Genomic DNA, 20,757 nt, shown 5'->3' with positions numbered 1-20,757 from the left:
AGGATGGAGCCAGACTCTTCTCAGTGGTGCCTAGCAATAGGATGAGAGGAAACAAGCACAAACACAGGAAGTTCTGTCTGAACATGAGCAAAAACTTTACTGCGAGGGTGACTGAGCACTGGTACAGGTTTCCCAGAGAGGTTGGGGAGTCTCCTTCCCCAGAGTTGTTCAGAAGCCATCTGGACACAGTCCTGGGTAATATGCTCCAGGGGAGGTTGGACTAGATGATCTCCAGAGGTCCCTCCCAACCTCAGCCATTCCACGATTCTGCGATTCTGTGGTTTACAGCAAATGAATGCAAACAATGGTGGGTTGGAGCTCTGAAAATGTGACAAGCCCTGTTGGTGCTGGAAGGTCAAACAACGCTATAACAACCACCACAGCCACAGTAAACTGATAACATGTCCAGAGACCATAAATCACTCTTTCCTATCTCTATCATTGTGTTCATGACACGCTGGGTTTCTGATTGCTCAATGAAATGTCATTTGACTCAAGATGTTTGGTGCGTGTAAGGAAAGCTGTTCCCGAGCCAAACCACTCCTTTAGGCTGCAGACAAGGGTTGCAGCACTGTGAAGAGTGGTTTTGTAAAGTGTAGGATCCTTAGTGAAATTACCCTGGGCCTCCCCACCTAGGTCCTCTGTTGTATGACAAAAAACAATATGCATGACAGAATCTTAACTTACTGTCTCTGCTGAATTTAAACCAAGTATTTTCTTTTGCCACCTAGCTGAGATCAGTCCCTTGATGCCAAAACACCTTTTTCTCATCAGAAAAGAAAAGAAGCCAAGCCACTGAGTATTAAGTCATCATTTATAATTAATTTTCTTACAATTAAAATAATTTTCTGAAATCTTGCAGAGTTTGCTTGTTTTATATCAGGTTTTTAGACAGCACTTACGTTATACATGATCACACTTGGAAAAGATTATTTCACCACATGTGTTTGCTGTAATTATTCTTTTGAGTGTGTTCCACTTGATTCTGTAAAACTCTGAATATGCCAGAGGAAATACCAAAGGTGAAGATATTGAATGCCACTAGTGTTACAAAAGATAAATAAGCTAAAAATGTTGACATGACAGCCTGAGATACCATGACAAGTTGTGGGTTGTCTCCACTCCAAAACTGCTTTCAAGCTCTGTTCTTTCCTACAGCAAGACAGGATGGGGAGGAAGGGATGAAATAAAATACTGAATGAAAAGAAAACATTTTTAGCTGTTACCAGCAAACTTTTCAACTCTAATCTGCTTTTCACCCCTTCTGCTGTTCAGACTCAGCAGGGACAGGAGAAGCAATCCCGCCGCACACTCCATGCAGCTGCGCTCCTGGCCCCACTCAGCAGGTCCATGTGTGTGCTGCCCTCCCTGAAGAGGACCTGGCCATGATGGCCTGGGGGCAGAGAGCTCTTCCAGGAGGAAGCTGCCAGCAGCTACAGCCCAGGGAGCAGCAGGTGCTTCTGTCCATGACAGTGCTCTCATTTTTTCTTCCTGCCCTTTCATGTCCACCCCTTCTCAAGAAGTAAGCAATTCCTCTGCAACATCCAGAGTCTGGTTTTGCACTTGGAGAAGCAAGGTCTGCATTTACCCTAGCTCCTAGACCATGATTATTGCCCCAGTTGTCACTGCACCTTCCCTTCTCTCCCAGTCTTACCGGCACATGCCAAAATAAGTCCAGCTTCATCCTGCCTTTGAGTCCACAGCAGTGGCCACCCGATGTTTTGCAGCTGAGACAGAGAGCTTTAAGGCTGGTGTAACAAAAATGCAGCATTCATTGTGGAGAAGAGGTCAGCATCTGCCTTTGGGGGCTGGTGAGGGTAACCCCCTGTCTGCAGATTCCTATTTCTGCTTTTGTACTTTCACCCCATCCTGGCCTGGTGTTTGTGATGGCCCTGCTGAGGGCTTGGCAGCTGTGGTTGGTTCCTTCCTCTTTGTCTCTGCGGTTGGCTCTTTCCTCTTCTCTGAAGTCTCTTTTTTGCTCGGTGCCTCTGCTCTGCCTGTGTCATGGCCACCGCTGTCTGTGGCACTTGACGTTACCTGCATGGCCGGAGTGGGCTGAAGGGGCTCATTGCTCTTCTTCCACCTCCGGGCCCCCGACCATGTATTGAATTCATAGATTTTGCCGGTGACTTGCAAGGGAGAAAAGACAAGGAATTAAAATCATGACTACTTTAGCAGATTAAGACATGACAGCTCTCCTCACGATAAGGCTGAAAAGGAAAATGTGAAAAACCTGGAAAACCAGATGAGTTGGGGAAGGTAGCCCTGAGAAGGAAATCTTCATTTCTGCAATGAAGTGTGGTGCCCTGGAAGTCATGGAGGCCACTCAGCGGGGATGCTTTTCCATTAATACAAAAACTGGCTCTGCACTTCAGAGAATAGGAATATTCAAAACAGGACCTTGTTATCATCCTAACCCTCTATCCAAATTACAACTGCTGTGGGTTATTGTGGTCAGTGTAACAAACCCATACATAGTCCGTAGTTGTTATGACTTACTCTCCCCAGATTTGTGCCTGTGGCTATGCTGGGAAAGGCCACTGTGTATGTGTGTGCCTATTTTTTCAAGAGGAGTTGCTTACTTGGTATAGCAAAACCTGCTAGGATCACAATATACTGCGTATGTCTTCCAGACCACGTCAGGTCATCTAGGGTGACACGAGGTTCAGAGATCTGGGATTCCCCATGGGTTTTAGCTGTACGCATTGTGTCACAATTTTAACAAACTGATTTCCTCCCGGCCTGCTGTGAATACAGTGAAATAAAATGTATTTTCTGGTTGTGCATGGATATGCCTTCCTCAGATATACACAATGTTGTTAAGTTTGGTTTGTTTAGCACACATTGCTACCTTTCCTTACTACAAAGATTTTTGGCCCTCTTCAGGTTTTATGAGTGATTTCTACTTGGACACAAAGCAAGTCTCTCCTCCTTCAGTTCATTCACTATCCAGAGGTAGGTGGAAAAATGCCCATCCATCCAGTGTGATTGCCTCATGGTCTAAATTACTGTCTCTTGCTAAACAGACAGAGAATCAGGAGCTGTGGTGGCACTGCTTGTAATTAAACACCATTAATATGAGACAAAAAAGACTATTGAGGCCTGGAAAGAAACAGTGGTTGCGTGTTACTACACGTTACAGTTTGTATCAGAATTATGGTTTCTGACACATGAACACAATTTGAGCAATTAAAGATGAAACTGGATCTCTTCACGTGGTATTTTTTTCTGAGTGCTTACAAGGCAGGCATGTTAAAGCAGCCTAGATTGGGCAGCAGTCCCTGACCAGCCGTCCTAATCGTATTCAACAGATGAAATATCACATTTCATCTCTGAACTGCCAGCACTCGACCCTCTATGGTTTGGGATGAGCCATGGAGGGGAGAGGGAGGAGTGAGGAGCCCACGCTCCTCTGCTGACACCAGAAAGCCGTGTTACATCTTAGGGCTTGTGGCAGGCACGACACAGGTGCTGTGGCTCTGGGGGGCAGTCTGGGTGGGCTCAGCTGGCCATAAGCATGGTGTGGTCGGGTCTGCTGAGGAAGGGAACCACCAGGTGCCCAGCTCTTGCAGTGGCCTGGAGAACATCCATGTTTAACATCTGACAAACCCAGTTACACAGGCGAAAAGCAGGGACTTCTGGACGTCCCTCCAGAATCTCTTTATAAATAGCAGGTGGGCTTGGACTTGGCCCAATCCATCCTCAAGCAGCCTTGTGGATGAACTTCATTGCACAGTAGGGGCCCATTTGTTCACCCAAATTCTACTGAAGTCCCTGTGCCTAGTGTTTCCTATTAGCTCACAGCCTCTCACAGCCCAGAGACAGCTAATAAGAAACACGAGGTACAGACACTTGGGTGGAAATTTGGCTAGATGAATCCAAGCCTCAAAACAAGCCTGCCTTTTTTTTTTTTCTGGATAATTTGAGACCTATTGTTTTGGACCTATTTTCAGACGTATTTGTTGAAGACCTATTTTGACCGGGTGTTCCACATTCTATCAACCCTTCCTCTCCATTACTGGGGCCCTCAGCCACCGCGACTGTATCTAAAAGCAGAATGGTCTTCTCTGTCCTCCCCAGCAAGAGATACTCAAGCCTCAGATAAATAGCAGCAATGTGCTGTTCCTACCTGGAGGAGGTTTGTGCAGGTGCCAGTAGCTCACCCACCCACCCTGCATCCAGGGAGAGGTTTCGGAGACAGAATCAGCCCACCTGCAGCTACATTAACCCGCTGGCCATTTCCCATGCATGGGGAGGTGAAACCACGTAGCCGTGACAGCACTAGGGCAGGAGGCTGGGAGCAAATTCCTCCTTCTCTCTCACCTCCTAGTACCAGCTCCTTACACTCAGTGTTAGCAGAGCAGCAGTGAATAATCTGACCGTTGGATGTGAGTGTATTCTACCATTAGAAATGTTACTAGGGCACTGTCTTGATTTTCACTATCTGTGAAGCATAGCTTCCGTTCCCCTTGGAAACAGCAAATCTGAAATACGAAAAGCAAATGTCAAACCATATTTAAGTCAACTAATCCAGTTTGTTTCCGGCCAAATATTCATATTCACTGTTAATTGCTTTTTATTACCTGGGTCTCTGGCTTCTCCATCAAAGACAGTGTTTAGCCTTGTCATTTTCTGTGAAGAGAGACAAAATGTGGAACAAACCCTGTGAATTAGTTAAGCAAGAAGGAGAAGCAATGACTTGGAAATGCTGACCTACATGGATGGAGGCGGATTTGTATGACCTGTATAGTGCATTCCTGTAGGCTGAGTTTAATCAAAACTGGCAACAAAGGCCATTTGTGGTGTAGGGTGTTGCTGCTAGATGTTCAAAGGAGAATTAATAAGGTCTAACATGCAAAATACCCCCACGTGTGCAAACCACAAGAGCTTCACCTCCACCCAGAGGAGGCTTGGGAATCCCCTCTCCAAAGAACTTGGGAAGGGAGAGTGCATACTGCAGCCTTTATGCCTTTATGGCTATGGAAAAGGAAGGAGCCCCTAGATGTGGTATCTGGGAGGAAAAAAAAAAATAATAATAAAAAACATCTATTACAATGGAAATACCTATGATCATACCACATGATGGGGGTCAAAACTAAACTTTTGTTTTGCTCTGAGGCCGGCAGTACTCACCAAAACCACTTCTTTCTTAGGTTTCTTCTTTCCTACAAGAAAGAAAATGCACATTGTAAAGAATCAGATTTTTTTCTGACATTAACTATAGATATTAAAGTCATGTTTTCCAGAAACAAATAGAGATCCTTAGTTCTCAGCTTCTCAGACATCTCAAATGAGTCTTACTTCTTTTCAAAGGGTGATCCCTAACACTATTTGAAAAGCAAACATCTTCATAGTGTTTTGGAGTGAGGATTCACAGTTGCCAATGACAAATTAAAAGTTGAGCCTTGAAAAGTTTTATTCCTTCAGTCATGAATAAATAACAATGGTTTCTTAAACAAAACTTCCTTCATAAATGATATGAACTGATATAGAAATTCAAATGTGGTCATTATTTAAACTTATTCACACATCTGTTCAGTGAATAATTCATTTTATGCATGCCACTGCACTCCACACCGTCACAAGCAGAGTTTTTTCAGGGGTGAGATGCCCCCACCTGGGCACCTGGCCAGCACAGGTCTGTGCACCATATACCACCTCTTCAAGGCGTATTTTGAGGACTTGGGTGTTGTAGGGGCCTTGGACTGGCTATCTACCAGCAAGTGAATTTCACTTTGGGGAATATTTGAATTACAAACGTAGATTTTTTCCCATGAATGTTTGTACTTACTAAGCTTGTGCGCTCAAACATGCGTTTGGAGACAAAACAGGGAAGTGCTGCAGATCCAGTCAAGTCATATTCAGATTGAAGAACAGTTTGGTTATGTGTGAATTTACCACACTATTAACTCATCCCACATGCAAACAAACACAGCAGCAGTGCCACAGGCATCTCGACAGCACGGATTTGTGGATGATACCCAACTAGTTGCTATGATTTCTTCTTGTTCACTCCTCGCTGGTTTGTTTAATGTCCTTCCTTTGGAGGAAGCCACCAAAGGAGTTTATGGCCAAGCATGCAATGCTCTGAAATGTTGCAGATGGGCCTGAACCTGAGCATCAATGGGAAACCTGTTCTGTCCGGCCTTTGCTGCCCAGCATTTGGGAACCAGTTTTTCAGAAAGCACCAAGCACCCATTTTTTTGGAAACTGGCCAACGCTGAAATGTCTCAAATTGGGCAACCAAGAGAACAGCTAGTTTTGTCGGTGTTTGTTAGTCATGTGTTGTTGTTTTTTTCTTTCAAGCTGGGCAATACTGATCGAGGAAAGGCATGCCATGCTTGTCAGGGGAATGCTAATGGGATTAAAAGGAAGACTGCTTAAAGAACACCTGGTTTTGTGTATGTAACTTACGCCCCTGCTAAGTTATACAAACACCTTTACAAGCACCAATACTTGAAAACAAATCTTAAAGTGTTTGTGATGAAGTCAGGGGAGCAAATGAAAGGGAACAGAGAACAGGGAATTAAGAGTGGAGAGGACTCTTGAAGGGGCTTTGGTGCGATAAGATTTTTTTTAACAGATAGCATATGAAATGCATGTGAAAAATACTGTAATTCTTTAGCATCCACACCAGAATACCAGGCTATTCTGAACTTGGGTTTACCTAGTAGTTAATAGATCTGAAGACCAAAAGGACCGTCTCATAGGCTGGCATCCTATTATCAGCCACGGTGTTTGATCAGAGTACTTCTGTACTGGGCCAAATGTATTTGTCTAGAAATTGATTTACAAATTTTACACAGAACAGTAAACACAGCGTTGTTGAGAGGTATTATAATATAGAAAAGAGGTACACACCTGGATCATTTATCCTGTAATGAAAGAAAAAAAAAAGATTAAGAGGTGTAGTTAGCAAATGTCATGCTTATGCCTACATAAAAGTGTCATGCGTCACTCTCTTCCACTTGGCAAGAAGAATGAGTTTCCCTGAGTTCTGGGATTTGCTTGATTTGTTTGTTTTATGCTTTTCTTTCACTAAATGCCTGCATCATTTAACACTGCTCCCAAACAGGAAAACAGTCCTGAGCATTGTGCTAACACATCTCCAAGAAGGGATGATAGTAAAAAGATACAGACTTATTGATGATAGCATTATGGATTTATGTAATCTGGAAAAATGTATTTTCAGACATTCTCATCTTGTTCCATCCTTGGAGGAAGGTCAATTTTTTTGATCTGCTATGCTCAGATAATACTTTTTAAAATATGTGAAAGATTGTAAATGTATTTGAAAATATAAAAATTGCTTTTTAATGGAAGAGCCTGCTCCCAATGAATCACTTGCCCTATTAATAAATAATAACAATGGCCAAGCTATATGCTTCTAGATTCATTTGTCATTTTTATCACAAATTGCTAAACTCCTTGCACACACTATTTGAATTATAATCACAGTCATATATTACTTCTTTACATTTTCTATAATTTCTAAATTTAACTTCAAATCCTGAGAATACTTACAGAAATCCTTTTTAAAGCCCAGTCTACTGACAGAGCTGCTTATCTTTGCTTTTGTGAAAATGCCAGTTTATAGGCACTCGGACTCCCAGCAGAGATCTCTTCCCACACTGAACCAGAGCTGTTCCCAGGTGCTTCCATGGCTTTTGCCAAAAAAGAGCTCTCAGAGGTGCCATGAGGCTTTATGGGCCAGAGCCTTGCAACAGGCCTGGGTAAGACTGCAGGAAATCTGCAGAAGCATTGCCAGAACACAGAATTTGGCATTAGTGCCAACATTTGGAAAGAACTCGGAGCTCCTAGGCTGAGAGGGAGGAATATGCAAGTGGTACCTGCCTGGATGGGAGTGCCCTTGCAGTGGGCATCGGGTACATTTGTATTTTTGCTCAGCACAGTCAGGCACAAACTCCAACAGGGCTTTACAAGATTAGCTGCCTTTAGAGGTCATGACTGTTAATTCCACTCTGACGTTTAGCTAATGCTAAAGTATTAGCAAATCCGTGAAAAAAATCCATGGACATTTTTCCTTCATTTCTTGACACGAAATATTGCTGTAGCCAGTAATTGCATTTACTACAGCAGAGGGCATACCACCATAAAGCATTCAAAGCACAGATTTTGTTATGGATGAAAAGGCTGAGCTCTCTCTGCCCGTGCCAGGGGCTCCCTGGCATGACACCCAGGAGGACTCACAGAGGAGCGCCGTCTGCTTTGTGCACCGGAGGGCAGCGGGTGCGGAGCCACGTGGCCAGCAGGAGCCCCAGGTACCCCAGCAGTCCCAGGAGCAGCAGACCGCTGAGGGTGATGATGAAGGGCACGTACCACGCCGAGTCGGAGTAGAGATTTTCCTTCTTCGTCACCAGAGTAAAGCCAGGCTTTTAAAACAAGATAGGAAACGTTTCTCAATGCTGCATTCTTGTAAGGTTACCGACACCAACGGCACCGTTCATCTGGCTGAACTTCTGCACCCAGGCACCTGGCCCAAGCTTGCCCCAGGGCTCTGCAGATGATCGGCAGAGGAAGATTGCGTCTGCTGGAGAAGTGATTCACCCCACGTACCTCTCTGCCGGCTGCCGAGGCAGCTCAGATGGCTGAGATGGGCCACCGAGATCCTGGGAAACCAAAGGCAGGTGAAACGGAGCCCACCCACAATGCAAAAGCTGGTTCCAGATGGTGTTTCAATGTCTAATATTAAAATAGGCATGCCATGGTGGGGTTGAAAAGCCTCAGATCGCCTGAGAAGCTGCGAGCGCACTGTTGGAGGGTTTGGAAGTTCAGGGAATACTGCCATTACCGAGATAATGGTTTCTTGTTACCTAAGGCAAAACTGGAAGTAGGTCATCTGCACTGCAGCGATCATTCGACCCCCTTCATAAAAGCGGTTGAACCCTGAGGAATTACGTTATTGTATAAAATAAATGAAACTCTTATTTTTTTTGCCCTGTGACTTGCTCCAGAAGGGAAAACCACACTTCCTGAGCAGTCGTGATCTTCCACATCTTCTGTGTGCCAGGAGACACAGCTCTGAGCTGGCAGGTCACTAGCAGCTCATTCATTAGGGTTCTGTCATGAAACTGTCTTTATATGGATTAGAAATTGTTTGCCCTACCTGGGTCAATCATGGTGTGGTTCTATTCATTTTGATCATCTACCAAAGGTTTTATTAAATTTTCTGTAAGACATTTGTAATCACATTGTGTATGAAATTCAGTAGGGTATCTATTTTGTTTTCCATCTAGGGACACTTTTCAAATAACTTATTTAGCCTTGCAAAAATTGACAGGTAGCTGAAGTGGGTAATATCAGTCACTATTAAAAGGAGACGTTTAAAGTGAAGAGCTGTCAGTGTCCATTGCCAGTCAGTTGTGCTGGGCACATCAAATCCTTACACAAAGGCTAAAATAATCTAAAGATCACCACCACTCCATCCTCATTGGGACTGAAGTCACAAGTGGCTTTTTGGAACGGGGCTTCCTGTCACTGCACTACCAGCATCACGGCATCCTAGTCATCAGGTTGCTACACTGAACCCAGGTAACGAGCAGTGATGGGAGAAGGTGCTGAAATGGAAGTGCTCTTCTGGAGAACAGTCTGAAAATGGGAGGCTGATATCTCTGGGCAGGCAGACTGAACACTGTGGTATGTGGTCTGTACTGTCTGTGGTTGTAGTAAAGCATGGGAAAAGAAACAGGGAATAGGTCTCGTTATTCAGCTTAACTTTTCATTTCTTCATCAAGTAGGGGGGAGGAGAAGGCTGTGAAAAAGCCATTTATTCCTTCCAAACAGAGCATTAGATGATAATTGGGTTATTAATCAGTCTGCAAGTCTGGATTTAAGCACTTTCATAGCAAAGCTTCCAGACTTGCACGTGCTGTTTGGAGGATCCCCTGACTCTGGCTCAGTTACTGGCCTACCCTGGCACATTTGGGCAGTTTTACAATAAATAACTCTTTTACCCCTTCAGTGTCCTAATATTTTCATTCCTGCATGCAGTGGAAAAAGGCTAATGCCATCTGCAGACAGGCAGAACATGTATGGACTCTGGATGATGAAGAGATGATGAGACGAGGGATGAAGGCAGCGATCAGCACAAGGATGGAGGCAGGCTGTTCTGCACCCAACAGGCTGTGCTGCTTCAGCAGGCAGGAGGAAAGCAAAGCTCTGCTCGTGTCCTGCACTACCCTGAAGGAAACTGGCTCCAGAGCAAAACCTTTGAGCCAGAGCTTGCCTGGGATGGACGTGCCAAGGAGCTGGCTGTATCACTGGGATGCAGGTGCACAGCTACACAGGCTGATCAGGGTGCGAGGCCAGGTCCCAGACTGGCTGCCAAAAGCTTTGCAGGCTTCCCCCCGCTCAGCTATGGACCACCATGTGGACAGGGAGCTCAGGAAATACCCATCCTACCCATCTGGCCTTGCCTGTTTGAAACCCGCTGAGAACTCAGAACATGCTCAGGATGTGCACAACTGCTTCAGTTCCTGACAGGCAGCTTGAACATTTACATGAGGGTGACCTAGGGATGGAAGAATGGCCCTTGCAAATGATAACAATTTTTTGTTGTCACTGTTATTGCCTATTTTGACTTTGGTAGGCACAGAGTAATTCATCCCACTGCAAAAGGAGCAAACAGAAGTGCAAGGACAATGGAGTAGTGAAAAGCAAAAATATGTAAATAAATAAATAAATGAATAAAAGAAAAAAGAGGCTGAGCAAAATGCATGAAGTAATTTTAAGGTTCCAGGCAAAGGTTAACCCCTACACTTTCCTTATTAATAAAGCTGCCAAAATCCTGAACTTCCCAGTTACATGGTAATGGCAGAGTGCCTGGTCCTTGGATACTCACCCTTTTCATTTTAGAAACTAAAATACAAAACAGATGTTACAAACCTTTACCAAGAATCCTTCCTGACACCAAGCATATCAGCAACCAGTGGCTTCAATGTAAGAACACAAGGCTCAACACTTCCCAAAACTGGACCCACTGTCGGTCTTTGCTTTCCTTTTGCATATATCTACCCTATTTTCTTCATTCCCATGGCGATTAGCCCATAAAAGAACTGCAGAATTGAGCATAAATTTCAGTGAACTTACCGTGGTGGTAATGGCAGTTGTTGGGTTTGGGATAACCCTGATGCTTAAAGACACTGTACCAGTTTTAACTAGGTGTGTAGCTTTGTCCCTGGCAGACAGTAAATTGTCATCTGTTATACAGACACGCAGCCTGTAAATCCAGCTTTTATCAAGTCCGCTCTCATAGTTAAACCTAGATGCAAGAATCAGCCGAGATGTGTTGGAGCCAGCACTTGGTGAAAAGGTGAAATGATTGTTCACATTGCCTGCAAGTGATAACAATGAATAAATAAATAAATGAAAACAACAAAAAATGAAGAAAAGTGAAAAACAATCCCACATTAAAATAAATGCACAAAGCAAACAAAAAGAGCAGTTTCTGTTGACAGCTTTTTATGAATCAATTTACACCTGTGTGGTGGAATATCATTCACAAGAATGGCTCTTCAATCTTATTGATACCATATACAATCTCATAAAATAATACGATCATAAAATGTTTAAAATACGGAATAAGACCCTCTATGGGGACACAACTGAGACAAGGTTGCCTCATTGGGCACACAAGAGGAAGCTCTCACATCACGTGAGTGACCTGTTCTTACAACCCGGAGCGCACTCAGCAGCAGCAACACGCAGCCAGGGTGAGGACCCTAAGGTGCTTAGTGATATGGTTTAGTGGAGGACTTGTTAGTGTTAGGTCAGAGGTTGGACTGGGTGATCTTGGAGGTCTCTTACAACCTAGACGATTCTGTGGTTCTGTGATTCTGTGCTGCAGGATTCCTCCCGCTGCTGGGGTGACCCTGCTGTGGCCCTTAGGCCATATGGGCACCAACAGCATCTCCAGAGGCTCCTCCAGCCCTTTCCACGGCTTCTCCCTCTGCCCAGAGCACACTCCCATTTGAATGGATCCCCCAGATGACAGCTAATGACTCAGGGGGCTTAATTGCCTCCAGGGCTTCATCTGCACTGTGAGCTGCAAGGGGGAGGGCAGAGAAGGGAGTTCCATGTGTCTGGCCCCCAGTCTCCTCATTTTCTGTTCATGTTACTGGAGATCTGCTAGTGGCCTGGGCAGCAGGGAGGCCAGCCCTGGTTGTTAGACTTTGGACAGACTACAGATAAAAGAGTTCAAAGTCAGGGAAAAGCACCAGAATTACTTTGTTTTTGCTTTTGTTGCCCTGTAGAGCTCCAGAGTTGAGGTGACCTTGAAGGCCATGTCTACCATACAACATATAAGGGGCCATGGGCTGCTCTCTGACTCAAAGGCCCACTGCATGGCACAAATCACATTTGTGTAGCCAAACCTCTAAGTGTTCACTCCACAGGGCCCATACACAGTGCACTGGGCAAGGTCCTGGCTTCCTCAGCAATGCCCAGATCTCTCTGGAAATGTACTGTTGGTACAGACCAAAATTATGCCAGCAACCACACTTAAAGTTTCAGCAGTGTGTCAATAACCTCAGCAACACCAACAACAAATGAAATTCCCCCAAGAGAGAGTGTTTCCTTTTTTGTGAAGCTAAATGTCAGTCCATACTGTAACAGTTCTCCAGATGCAGTTGATTATTAGGTTTGAGCATACATTTTTATAATGTGGTTTTAATGCATAATGCATGGAATTAGGACATGCAGGTTTGCTCAGTTACTTACCATCATCTGATTATCATCACCTAAGGGTGAGGCATGAAGAGTAACAGAAGCCACCACAGTTTCTTAAGATTCACTCAACTATAATTGGAAGTTAAATTTGACCATGCAGATCTTTCCAGCTCATTCTACTAAAGTCCTTGTCAATTATGCAATTCGTTAATTCGTTGCCAGTTAATTAATGTGGTAGGCAATCCAAACTTGCAAGGGCATCATTCTAGGTGGCAGAATCCACAGCCAACTTATAGAAACATCTCTTTTGATAAGCAGCAAAATAATGACATGTGAAACTTGGGGATCACAATTAGCTCTCCATGAGAAGTAGCACATAAACTGTGCTAGACTTCTATTTACAAATCAAATTGAACCATGTGTGTTTAAGAATTTTTGCACTGCTCCCAGCTCATATGCTATGACGCGGTACCTTCTTTAATGAAGTAACGGAAAGACCTGGGATCAGAATCGCGATCTTGACATTGAATCCTGAAGCCATTTACATTGGTCCCAGCTGCTAAACTGACTGTGATTTGAGATGAGTAGAAATTGGGTGAACAAACTGGTTCTTCATCATTTACGTCTAAAACATTCACAGTTACCTGAAAGAAAAGAGTAATAGCTAGCTGAAGTTCCTCTACTGTGCTGAAGCAGAATTTTGTTAACTTCAGAAATGATTTCACTTTGCCCCTTTTGCACTTCTGAGCAACAGCAGTTGAAGAGCTATGACCCTCCCTTCCACACTGGGTTCTACCAGAAAATGTCTGTGATCATTTGACCTTCACTTCTTGTGACTGGCAATCTTTTGGAACAGTTTCCTTAACTTGAAGCACGTTCCAAAACCACAGGGATTTCGATCTGATGTGGCTGATCATTTGAATTACCTGAAGTGTGTCATAGTAAGAATGAGAAATAATAATAGTACCAGACATTCATTAAACTTCTTTTCAAATGTCTCAAATTGCTTCACAGACATTAGTTAGGCTTCTTAGCATAGTTAATAATAATTCAGACTATGATCCATGAAAGGAAGGAAGACTCCTTATAGACTGACCATGCCAGTATGAGAGAAATGACGGTAATGGCCTTTCTAAACCCCCTCTGACTCACCCCATAAAAACACAACTCTGATGGACTGCAACACAATTCTCATGTTATGTTGAGCATTTTGCAGTGAAAAAAGGTCACATATAAAATCATAAATATGTTTGAGCACCATAGGGGCACTACCTGAAGTGCAACAAAGACTCGGTACTAGGCATGGATGTGGCTGTGCTACTTGGCCTCAAGACTCATTCCTTTTTCTGTTTTCTGGTACATATGTAGCCATAAGTAATACCTTAAATTGGCTAGGGCACAGAAAACAATTTTACTTATCGGTAAGATAAGGAAGAAAGACTGAAAAAAAAATTTAAAAATATAAAAATATTACTTTAATCCGTTTTGTAAGAAACGAATCAAGACAGTAAGCACCATCTCTTTCACCTGACTAATCTACAGTCCAGTGCAGAACTTGCATTTTACAGACCACAAGTGGTTTGCCCAACGTCTTACTGCTCTTGTCAGGAAGAAGAGAGAAAAATGTAGATAAAGGGGGAGAAGTAGACTGGATTTACTCACAGATGCTGTTGCAGTCTTCTCTTGGTCTGAGGCCTGCACTGTGAAAAGGTGTTTCTGAGTTGTTTCATAGTCTAATCTAGCCAAAATCTTCACATCTCCATTAGTTGGGCTGATCCAGAATACATTTGTGTAATCCTTGGTGCCTCCTCCAGCTACAATGGAATAAGTGATGACACTGGGCGGCCAGTCTGCATCTCTGGCATGCACTTTTCCAATTCTGGATCCAACTAAGAGGAAGAAAATTCATATTTCACTAACATTTTAAACCTAGAGGAAAAGGAAGTACAGATGGCTTGTTCCTACAGAAGCTTGATGAAACCGTAACTACACATTTGTTTTAGAGTATTTTTCACCCCAAAGAAGTAAAGCATAATTGTAAGAAATACCAGTTTACCATGTTGTGTTATGGCTCCCCTGTGTATAGGCTTGCCTACTAGCAATAAATACCACAATGCAAAGAGCCTGTAGAGAACCACAGCAGAAGTGCTCTGGTGGCAAGGGCCACCCCAGAGCCCTGTACTGACACACAAATTACTGCCTTGCAGCAGCCCAAGCACTAGCTGTAGGAACAAGACTCTTTGTCCTCCTTCAGAAATAATCACTGCTCCTCCTTCTGGGGTGTCTAAAGGGTGGTTTGAATCATCTTTGCATGGAGCATTTATGAAGCAAGCTACAAATGACAGTGCTGTAAACTGTGGGAACTACATCGGGATTGTGCACACCCATCTCTGCAGACTTGATTCAGACCTGATTCAGTGCTCAATGCCTCCGTATGACCTGGGGGCAATACGGGGTGAATAGGCTACATGCACAGAGTAAGGCTGAAGGAGGATGTAAATGAAGGGTTGGCATATTATTTTTTTTTCCTGACCCTGTGAACTCCAGTCCCGCTGCAAATTCTTGATTCCTGTTTGGTATGGCAATAGCAAGCACCCTGCTAACGTCAGCTCAGCCCAAAACCTGAGCTGGGCTCGGGTTTTGTCTGCTCAGCCCAAGTGCTGAGTGACCACTGTGTGTCTCCTGGTCCTCCCGTAGCCCTCCTTGTTTTCCTGTTTTACAGGAGCCAGTGCTGTCAGTGTCCCTCTGCCAGGCAGACCTCCCCTGGGAGGTGGTCACCCTCAGCCTCCCCAGTGTCCCCAGCTCCGTTCCCCAGGCCACGCATCCCCACACCAGCTGTCCACCATATTCTTCAGCGACCAGCGACGGCTCTCCACAGGGCATGCAGGAGTGATTTGTGCAGGCCTGCAGACCCTTAGCAGGATCTCCCGGACCAGGGGAGGAAGAAAACATTGCTAAGGGTTAGGGCTGGAGATTTGTGCCTGCTCCTTGGCCCATGACAAGGGAGAAGAGGATGTGGACAGGACAGCAGGGCTGATTGAAACATGCTTTTTCCTGTCCCCCCAGAGCACAAAAACACCACAGAGCCCTACAGATCTGCTGACCACAGGCACAGCTGCCTTCACCTGTGCTGGCCATAATCACTTGGTGTGTTCAAGCACATACTAGGTTATCTGCCTGCTATGTGATGCAGTTGCACATCTTCCTTGTTGGTTGGCCACTGGGATAGGTTTCTGAGTAATACCAGCCTGGGGCAGTGGTGGACGTGCTGCTGTTCAGAAGGGCCTGGCAGGTTGGAGCAACAGGTCAACAGGACTTACGGAGCTCAGCACAGACAAATGTAAATCCTGCTCCTGGACCAAAACAAGCCCATGCTCCAACACAGGCTGGGACTGACCAAGCAGGACCCCAGGCCCAGGTGGACAAGTTAAACATGAGCCACCAGGGTGCCCTTGGGGGAATAGAGACCACATGCTGGGCTGCATTAATGAGTGTGTTACCAGTATGTGGTGAAAAGTGACCACTCCTGTCTCCTCAGCACTCATAAAGCCACAGCTGGGGACCTGAGACCTGTTTGGGGCCCCAGGTAAAAGAGAGACACTATCAAACTGCAGTAAGGCCAGGGGGGCATTAAGACAGCATGGAGCAGAGCCCAGGAGGCAGGAGGAGAGGCTGGTGGTGCTGGGGTTGTGCAGGCCGGAGGAGGGATGGCGAAGGGGGGATTTATTCGCTGTACCCCACTACCTCAAAAGGCAGGAACAGAGAAGATTGAAATTCACCGTTCTCAGGAGGGAACCATGAAAGAACAGGGAATGGACACAGATGGCAACATGGGAAATTCCAACTATATACAAAGAAAAATTATCTGGAATGAAAGTTGCTCAGCTGAAGCAAGGGCTTAGAGAGGCTGTGATGTCTCCACTGTTGGAAATTTTCAAAACTCGACTGGATGAGGCCCTGAGCAACATGACCTAATTTTGAAACTAGCCCCACTTTGAGCAGGAGTTGGACTTGAGACCTCCAGAGGTCCTTTCCAACTTCAGTTTTTCTGCTACCCTAGAAAGTGCAGAATGAGGATCAAGATTTATCCAGCATACATCCAACACACCTCAGATTTTATTCTCAGCCAACAGAGGAAAGCCGGTGCATCAGGTCATATGAGGGAGAGGATGAAGCTGGGGAAGATGCCATTCCTGTGCTGACTGCTCTACATGCCAAGCAGCACAGCACAGAGTAGGTTGATGGTCACATCTGGCACATGAGGACTACCAAGAAGGAAAGATGCCATGGTGCTGCCCCACAAACTCTTAAAATGCAGGGCTCATCAGGGGACAGGAAGGGCACTGAGGTGGGAGTCAAGCTCATGAACCTTTTCAAATTCAGTTGCAACAGATTTAAGACCACATTTACACCAGCTGGTCCTGGGCTGTTGTAGGAATGGAAAGGACCTTGTCTCCAACACAAGGAGCTGCACTGGCTGGTGGAGCACGTGCTCCTCATCCAAGCATCCCTATCCCACCCCACCTCCAGGACGCCTGCTGCACCTGAGGTGAGCTGGGTCTGAAGGGACAGTGGAGTGACAGTCTCACACCATCCCTGGGACAAGGCTCTCTTATCTGTGCCATGGTCTACGGTGTTGTTGGGTTTTTTTTTATACCATCATGATCCCTCCAAAAGGCTAATTTAGCAAGAGCAGAAAGACGGTCTAAAACAAGAAATCTGAGTTCAGTTCCTGGCTCTGTCACAGATTTCTTGTGCAATTGCTGAATTTGTCTGTGTCTCAGTTTCCATCTGTACAATTGGAGTTCTTGCCAGTTTTGTCTATTTAGGGTTACTAGGTGGTGTACTGTGAGACCCCAGTCAAAGTGGAACTTTGAGGCATTCTCCTTATTCAAAGAAATGAAAATGCACTTGGAGCAAAAATATATTTGTCAACATGACAACACTATTTCGATCATGTAGGTGCTACTTACTGTACCTTTAGTAGTTTCTCGAACATTAAATTCATATGATAAACTATCGAAGACTGGAAAAAAATCATTCACTGGCTTTATCCTGATGTAAATGTAAATGATGTCTGGAAATATAACAGAAGATTAAATCATAGTTAAGTATGGCTGTGAAATTTTCTCATGCATATATTCAAAATACATATGGTATTCCTCTCTCCATGCTGTTACAGCACAGGAAAATATCAAAAAAGTGTAAAAGGGATACTTGCTTGAATAGTTAGGAGAGGCAATATCTCGCACTCTGACAGTCAAAGAATAAACTTCAACTCCTAGATTAGCTGGGTTTTCTAAATCAATACTTCCAGTCATCTAAATTAAAAAGAAACACAACTGTATTTACACTTTACACACAAAGTCACAATACACATGATGGCAATTAGTTTTTTCAGCATTCTGTAAGTGTGGTCTCTCTCTTGACTATATAGAATTGACCTGTAGGAGTAATATAGGCTATAAATCAATCACAGGATTGAAAGTCAGGCTTTTTCCTTACATTCACGCTTCGGTGTCTCTTGGCAATTCAAAACTCTTTCCTTCTGCCAACAAAATATCTTCCTCTTAAGTGGAGGAAGTTGTATCGTTTGAAGGATAAGGTCTTGGCCTTTCACCTAGTTAGTTCAAAGTGTATCTAATGAGCTGGCTATTTGTTGTGCCCTTTGTTGGCTCAGGAAGAATCTGTGATTGCTAAATAGCAATAGTTACTCCTTGAGCTCATGCCTGCAGACCTGTAATATAGGTATCAGGTTCAGCTACAACTGTTTGTCCAGGAACCTAGTAGCTACTAAACAGTGGCTCACACAGAGATTTAAATCCTAATCTCCTGAGCTCTGTCTCTCTGCAGGAGCCTCATAAACTCTGGGGCAGCAGCACTAAAGCACAGGCATCCACTGTTTATTGTCTGTAGGGAAACTCCTGGAGGGATGGGACACTTCAGATAGCCCTTTAAGTTACACAAACGTGGTAATCGAAAGGCTGACAACAATCATGTCCTGTGCAGCAGAGTAAACTCTTTTTTTGTGTTGGTAGATGAAGCAGATAAGGACAATGGTTATCAACCTTTATACTTCAGATTAGAAATCAAAGTAAACCATACAAAATTATTTTACTGCTCCTGTAGCACCGTTGTCTTTTAGGCAGAATGCCTTTGTACTCGCTAATTTTTGTGATGCCTCCTTTTTTCTGTATTTGTCTGTGGTTCTTTTTAAAGCAACAAAACAACCACCACCGCACTTGTCCAGCAACTGCTGGGGGTTCTGGCAAATGCAAATATTACAGCAGCTATTAGCATAAGGAAGCCATGTTTTGACACACAAAATCACGCAAGTGCAAATACCACCACACTTTGGTGAATATTTATCACCCGAAGTGGTTTTACAATTCTGACCAATGAAGCTGGGAAGCAGTTACTATGTTTGGGATTTCTCAAGTATTTCACTTATTCTTGCTGATGAGCAAGGGTCTTCAATGGTCTGTCATGAATAAATAGGTACAAAACAACACCAGATTTCTGTGCTTATCTGTATCAAAGTTGGTGCCTCATATCCTCCCACCCCCAAATATTTTTTTTCAGTCATATCTAGCACCTTGATTTAAAATGGGAGAAGACAATTTTCTGTTCACCAAATTCTGTAGGATCCGTAGAAAGCATCCTACCAAATGGTATGTAGCTCACATCTAGTCAAAACAGCCATTCTCCCCATCTCACCCCACTGTGACATGAATTACAGTAATTCTTTTTTCTTTTGCAGACAACAAAGTAAGAAATGACTTAGTGATATTTCATAAGTTGCTTTCTGAAATGAGACAATCTAACATAAAGCCACAAATGACTGACCACAAGTCTTCCGGACCCAGTAGACTCCAGAGCAAAGTTATTGCTTCCAAAACCAGATAATCTGGTGAAATTAAATAGATTGTTTGGTACATCAGCATCAATATCTTTACAGTAATTTCGGAGATCAAGAAGAAATGTTCCAGCAGTCGTATTTTCATTTATCTCTTTCCTGTTTAAAAGAAACATGTTTCCCATCAGAGCTCCTTATATTTCTCCCCTTGAACTCTTCATATTTACATGCCAAAACATTGACTTCCATTTATTTTCTAAGCGAAATCCTAGATCTAAATAGACAACAGCTGATGAAGCAACCTAGAATCTGAACCATATGCTGTGGTGGATAGCAGCCCTGTGTGATGGGCAGGACACAAACATTTAGCCAGACCCAAACCTAAAACTTGGAACTCCGCTTCACTTCAGAAGCTGCCATGAGATCTTAACGTTCAAGATTACTAATTAGTATTAGTAATTAGTTCAATTACTAATTAGTATTTTAAAACGTCTTTACAACACTCATTTCTTCAGTGTGTTATAATGTTTTTCTGAAGAGAAACTCATTCTTTTCTCCTTAACCAATACCTGGACCATTCTGCTGCTTTGTGAAGCTAGCGTTTCTGTCCCTGCTGTTGGCAGTGAGGGTCCCTGTGATGCACAAGATAGAATTGGAAACAGAAGGTGTTGATTTCATTTTTTTAATCAAAAGGATTAAATACGAAAAAACCATGAAGAACTAACTAAATGCCATTAAGACCTGATGGTTTGCTCCTTGTGCAGAACTGTAGTTCTTTAGTTGATCTCATTTTCTCCCCCAAAAACTTTTTCCTCATTCAGATCAAAGTTTGAGCTCACTGGATAACAATGAGACTGTTCTGTTATTGTCATGGATGTTGTAACCAAGCAGTGCTCTGAAGAATTCAGTTCTCTTCCTGCCAGTCCACAAAACTACGTGATTTAAATGCAGGACATTTATATTAGCTAGTGAGCAAGCAATTTAAACAGATACCCACTAACCAGGAATCCCTGTTTAAAAGAAACATGTCTTGGCTTGAGGCACTGGATTTTTACCTGCAGAACAAACTACCATGTGTGCACTTGAAGTATCTGAGAACTGCACTATGCAGTGTGGTGTACCCTGAAAAATTGCAGCAAGGGCACATCAGACACTTCAGATGGACAATTTCTGTTGCTCAGTTTTGACCTCAGTATTTCTATAAAATGAAGATA

General features: G+C 43.8%; 1 protein-coding gene across 2 annotated transcripts in view; it reads right to left on the bottom strand.

The window, feature by feature from the left end:
* Positions 1 to 802: 802 nt before the first annotated feature.
* The window catches only part of CDHR3 (cadherin related family member 3), a 34,285-nt gene continuing 14,330 nt past the window's right edge, over positions 803 to 20,757 (bottom strand). The window contains exons 9-19 of one of the 2 annotated variants that reach the window (XM_080590227.1): positions 19,534 to 19,702; positions 17,909 to 18,008; positions 17,666 to 17,764; positions 14,350 to 14,576; positions 13,160 to 13,331; positions 11,110 to 11,354; positions 8,212 to 8,393; positions 6,862 to 6,875; positions 5,134 to 5,165; positions 4,584 to 4,632; positions 803 to 2,129 (exon numbers count right to left, since the gene is read on the bottom strand). In XM_080590227.1, the coding sequence (XP_080446353.1) occupies positions 1,840 to 2,129; positions 4,584 to 4,632; positions 5,134 to 5,165; positions 6,862 to 6,875; positions 8,212 to 8,393; positions 11,110 to 11,354; positions 13,160 to 13,331; positions 14,350 to 14,576; positions 17,666 to 17,764; positions 17,909 to 18,008; positions 19,534 to 19,702 (1,579 nt within the window). In that variant the 3' untranslated portion in view covers positions 803 to 1,839. Of the gene's footprint in view, positions 2,130 to 4,583; positions 4,633 to 5,133; positions 5,166 to 6,861; positions 6,876 to 8,197; positions 8,394 to 11,109; positions 11,355 to 13,159; positions 13,332 to 14,349; positions 14,577 to 17,665; positions 17,765 to 17,908; positions 18,009 to 19,533; positions 19,703 to 20,757 lie in introns of both variants that reach the window. The other variant, XR_013950464.1, reaches the window with a different exon arrangement.

This window comes from Anser brachyrhynchus (genome assembly GCF_964034855.1).
Source record: "Anser brachyrhynchus genome assembly, chromosome: 1".
NCBI classification, from domain to species: Eukaryota; Metazoa; Chordata; class Aves; order Anseriformes; family Anatidae; genus Anser; species Anser brachyrhynchus.
This window is presented reverse-complemented; position numbering and strand designations above follow the sequence as displayed.